Source organism: Papilio polytes, unplaced genomic scaffold, assembly GCF_000836215.1.
Source record: "Papilio polytes unplaced genomic scaffold, Ppol_1.0 DF824269.1, whole genome shotgun sequence".
Lineage (NCBI taxonomy): Eukaryota > Metazoa > Arthropoda > Insecta > Lepidoptera > Papilionidae > Papilio > Papilio polytes.
Genome location: NW_013524935.1, coordinates 2,300,864 through 2,306,210, shown reverse-complemented (window position 1 = coordinate 2,306,210; position 5,347 = coordinate 2,300,864). Strand labels below are relative to the sequence as shown.

At 32.0% G+C, this 5,347-nt stretch overlaps 1 protein-coding gene across 1 annotated transcript; it reads right to left on the bottom strand.

Moving 5' to 3' along the window:
• Positions 1–2,178: 2,178 nt before the first annotated feature.
• LOC106107748 (phospholipase A2-like) lies at positions 2,179–3,927 on the bottom strand. Its single transcript, XM_013288752.1, has 4 exons — positions 3,696–3,927; positions 2,777–2,936; positions 2,437–2,589; positions 2,179–2,264 (listed from the first exon to the last, which is right to left on the bottom strand). Exons 1-4 carry the CDS (start codon positions 3,871–3,873, stop codon positions 2,180–2,182), a joined length of 576 nt encoding a protein of 191 aa, XP_013144206.1. The 5' UTR covers positions 3,874–3,927; the 3' UTR covers position 2,179.
• Positions 3,928–5,347: the final 1,420 nt, after the last annotated feature.

Here is a 5,347-nt window from a genome sequence, read left to right as displayed (position 1 = left end):
TTAAATGTAAAATTTAAAATCGGAATTTTTCGGTCAGTGCGTGTTTTCGAGTAATGATTGTATATGATATATGAGTCTGTCATTTGACACATCATCCTAGTAACATTCTGGTGTAATGTAATAGCCTTTAACTAAAAAATATTAATAACAAGAAAACCAATAAAAACCTGGTGTCATCGCAATGTATTGAATTTCTGCCTTCGCAGCAGATTTAACCTTTTCAAAAGCATCTTTAACTTTCTTCGTAAATTCTTTTGAACGTACACTATGAGTTAAAAATACTGAACAAAATATTATGATTAAACAAAAAGTGGAATAATTCATTCGTAATACAAAAACGAGTGATTGTCACAATGTTATTTATTAAATAAACTGCAAGGAAATAAAAAATATATGACACGATTCTATAAACGTATGGTTATAGGCAAAGACGGAGCGAAAAATTCGTAGTCGTCTACGTAGAATTAAAAAATAGTAAGAAACGAGGTATATAAGGGGAGTTAGTCGGGACTCGGGGAGTCTTACGGTGAAAAATGAACTGTGAAGAAGTCCTGAGCGAATTACGAAGAAGATTAAGTGACCGCGGAGTGAAAGTGCAAGCGTTATAGTGATAGTGGTGTTCTGTAAAGTGCGCTGTGTTTGTGTGTCGTGAAGTGTTAAAGAACAACTGTGCGAGTCGCGAATAAATTTAAGGGAAAAATTTAAGTCGTTTTAACTCTATCCCCTACGCTCGTAACAATAGGTTATTAATGGTCAAAAAGTTTTGAAATCGGCCCAATTGTTTTATTCTAATACATACAAAAATCTGAAAATACAAATCTATTCTCTTTATAATATTAGTAGAGATATATCCTTTTTGCACACCGTACACCAACGCCGTTTGAACGTTATTGATCGGAGGACTCGCGTCTAACCTAAATACCACTCTGACCGCACTAGTATTGGAATTGTAATATCTGTGATTCGGCCTAATTAAACTAAATACCTATAGATACAATGGTTATTCCTAAAAATAGTATATATAATTATAGGACTTGATTTTTAGTTCGGTTTTCGATAGCACATTTTTAAGTTATGTGTTTCCGCCACCGCTTGTGTGTAACACCAGCTCCTTATATCGTGTTACGTAGGATTACTGTTTATGCATAGTTATATAAAAGTAAAAGAGGTTTACATATTTTCAGTATTTTAGTATTCGTTACAATAAATATTTTATATTTATTGTAATGTAATGTAAAAATTACGATGAATGCACACCAAAATTTGAATATTAACGATTTGAAATTAACAAGAAACATTTAAATATATTTTAATGAAAATGATATTGAATATTAATTAAAATAAAACACAATCATTTTATTAAATAATTTTCAAGAAACTATATTTTTAATTCCTTAACATAAAATTTTATAATAACATAATTTCTATTATTACAAAAATATGTAATTATAATAAATAGTACGTAGATTTTGTTCGGTGATATTACATTCCTAGATATACAAACATACTCATACTATATTTGTCACGCCATCACTAATTTGAACATATAGTCTGATCAGGAATAGAAAAACCTCGTTATATTGAAAAAAAAATATATATGAAACTAACTTATTTACTCACAATACAAAGTGATAAGACAATCGAAGAACCTCCAGGCCGGGATTTTTATATTCTTAGTTAAGCTTACCTACACATATTACCGTAATTACAATTCAAACAAGATCACATTTATATGGTTTATTCCCAACCGTCACCCCGCTCTGTCCCTACATGGCGACATATGAGAATAAAAAGTTTCATCAGTCCCACCTTTTGCGACGAGGAGACGGTTGAAACTTATTTAGTAACGGTCCAATCTGTCACCTTATTGGTGATGGTGGGACTAAAAGGTGGGACGGATGACACGTTTTATTCTCATCTGACGCCACGTGGGGACAGAGCGGTGTGATGATTGGGAATAATCCATATATATTAGCCAGTCCTTTCTTGTTACTTTAAATATATTGCACATTTTCGAACATTCGAAATGGTTTAAATTATGATCGAAATTAATTATTTTTACCTTACTTCATTCAAAAATAACAAAAAGTATTTACTTGAATTAAACATAATTTTAAATTACCTACGCCTATATTTTTAAAGCATTTCGTATTTTGGTTTTATTTCTGTTAATATTTCTTCAATAATTGGGCACATCAAACCATTGATATTTCTTTTCACCTTCGGCGTCGTAAATGTATTCCACACATTTGCTCCCCAACCAACTGTCAAAGAAATAAATTAAAACATAGAAAAAAATCTTGTTTTTTTATTCTTATCCTTACAAAGTTTGGATGGATGGATGTTTGTTAGAATTTGGAGCATTAACGGCAGAACGTGCACACATAGGCTACTTTGTTTGTATTTTTTAATTCCACGTATTTAATCTCCACTCACCCGCCTCGTCTTCTACACCCAGTAACGGGATAATCCTTCCTGTAACATTTAGTGCCGATAGCATTGAAGTATGTAATGCCTATTTTCAATGAGGTGACGCTGTTTACAGTTCGCAGGCATTTACGGAATGTCTCGTCGCACGAACAGTGTAGCCTGGAAATAGATTAAGTTAGGATTGTGGTTAAGCACTGATTAATCGATCGTTCCTTTAATTAGCGTATATGATTTGTTGCGCCTGTAAAATTATTTTAGCAACCGACTCTATCAGTTGAAAATTATATACTTTGTTAGCGATAGATAGATTGTAGAGTTTTGCTAATTATTTATAGTAGTTACTTACCGTGTGAAGAAAGATTCGTTAGTGAGATTGTACTTGGTCTCTCCGGCTGGTATGATGTCGGGACAGAAGTCGTGCTGCCGACAACAGGCGTCTGTTTCGTTGTCTTTTCCCAGATCATCGTAGCCGTCCGCTATGTTACCTGATCCACACCATTTTGTACCTTAAAATGAAGAACACATATGCTATAATTGTTTAAAGGACAATATAAAGTCTTTTCTGTAAGAAAAGGTAGGAACTTTTATAGTAAAACTAATTCATAATAATAGAACGAAATTGTTTATGTGAAAACGAAAATCGTGAAAAAAAAACTGTTTTTTTTTTCTTTCATTTGAATAGCTGTTAAAGCCAGTTGTAATTGTGGATGCATGTGCGTGAGTGTGAACTGACCCGTGACGCCTTATTTACATTTTGGTACACGAAACACATGACCACTACTTTTTTATCGGTAAGTAATAATGTACTAATTGCTGTATTTAACGACAGTGGTATTATTAACATACATTTTTGTAACATATAGTAATTGCCGCACTAAGAGACGTTAAGTGATCCTCCTTAGTGTTGGTTTAGTACGAAAAAAATAGGAAAAGAAAGTAACAAATTAATAACTCAGAGTGTGACGATTCGTGTGTGATGTTAGGTCTTCAACCAATTTACAGATAACATTCTAACCTGGAGAGCCGGTGATGAATGTCACAATGTTACCATTAGTTGACACTGTAACGACTATTAATAGAAGGAACCTTATTAACCTATTTACAAGCTTTGTATTTAAAAAAAGAGCCGTGATGCTATAATATCAATAACATCAAGTGAAAGTATTTGTTTTGTGACCTAGTGAAATAAATCCCATATCTGCATTATTAATTGTCTTTGAAAACGTATTGTCAACTTAACTGTTATAATTTTAACGTCTACTAACCTGGAAATATTAATGTGAACCTTAAATTAGTGAAGTCAGCGGGAGAGATTTCTTTCTCGACGTCTGTAATGTTTGGTATCTTCCGCAACAATTCTTCTAGATCGCTGTCACTCCACATGATGCAGTACGGGTAATGAACTATGCTAATTAATAATAATAATAGTAAACGAAAGCCCATGTTAACAAACACCGACAATTATTAAGAAAATGTTTCGTCCAAATGAAACCTGATGATGGTTGTTTCATTTTATATAATGCGTTTAATCCTTGCGTTAGGGTATGGCTTGTGTGATGGCGGTGCGGAATAAGCGGATTTTCTAACCGACATATCTGCATCATTACAAATAACGACCTTAATGACTTTTGTAATAGGGTTAAATAACTAAACCATAACACAATTAATAATAATTGATTGATTGCAAGTCGACAATGAGTACTTTGCAATGATGTTCAAATGTTATTAAACATAGCAAATGTATGAATCAATTTAGCGCTTCATTTCTTATTTATTAACATATATAAAATCGAAATATTCTCATGTCTTTTTAACCTTTCTACTTGCCTAAAACATCAAAGACTATTTGTATAATATGATGATTGAAAATCACATTATGTTTACTTTTACCAATGCATGATGCATGAAAGCACGTCGTTCGAGGAAAGTTCATTTGAATAAGAAATATATTGGTCAGTTACTGTTTTCGTGTTTAAATAGCCATAGAATATGCCAACTGGAATCGATTCTCTCATGTCCTTTAGATTAGAGTTATTGATACTTGTTCTAGTTTAAAATATGCAAGGAAATCTGTTTCTAGGTTAATTGTCCAAGCATAACTTTATTTGAAGGCATTATTAATAGAATATTAACTGATTGATATATTAAATAAAAAATAACAAATGGGTCCATTTAAAAGATTCTTTAATCATTGGAACGTAAATTGTCACTGAGAAAATATAATATAATACAATAAAACATATAGGTAATAATAAATATAGGCTATATTTATATGTAACTATATGTTTTGAAATCCGCGCAGACGGAGTTGCGAGCGAAATGTAGTTAAGAATAAATTAGTCAATTAAGGAAGTTTACTATGTGTTCACAATAATATTACGTATATTTTTAAAATTATTAATATGTTTTACCGCTTTCAGAAAGGGCATACCTAAATATGATAAGAGACAAGACCACTACTGGGAACGCAGCGTGAAAAACTTCGCATGTTTTGTTTTATGTAAATTGTAAATGACAAGGGGACCGAAGAAAAGTTAGATAAGTAATATTTTACAAAGTTTTGATGATTTCCCATCGTAGTGAAGTAGATAAAAGGACAAAAAAAAATAAGTAGTTAGTAATTGTTTTTTTAGGTTTTTCTTTCCTCTGATCATAGAATTCACATTTTTGCAAATGACCATGGGCAACGGTCACTACCTTAAGTTGAGTTCCAGAAAATTTGATGCCTCCTTCTAGTAAAATGTTTTTTTTTAGGGAACGGAAATAATTTTTTATGTCATCTATGTGACGAGAGTTAACACCAAAATATCAAGGTAAAATAAAAATCGGGTTGTGTACATTTTCCTTTTGTCCGGAGTAATTCTAACGGTAGACTTTTATCGTTTCTGTAGTTGTGTCAGTTGTAAACTAAACTGCA

Excerpts from the sequence above, each read along its gene's own strand:
- LOC106107748 (XM_013288752.1), bottom strand. The coding sequence starts at position 3,873 with ATGGGCTTTCGTTTACTATTATTATTATTAATTAGCATAGTTCATTAC. Across the intron at positions 2,937-3,695 it reads GTTCACATTAATATTTCCAG|GTACAAAATGGTGTGGATCA; the intron begins GTTAGTAGACGT and ends CTTCATTTTAAG. Across the intron at positions 2,265-2,436 it reads GGGTGTAGAAGACGAGGCGG|TTGGTTGGGGAGCAAATGTG; the intron begins GTGAGTGGAGAT and ends TTTCTTTGACAG.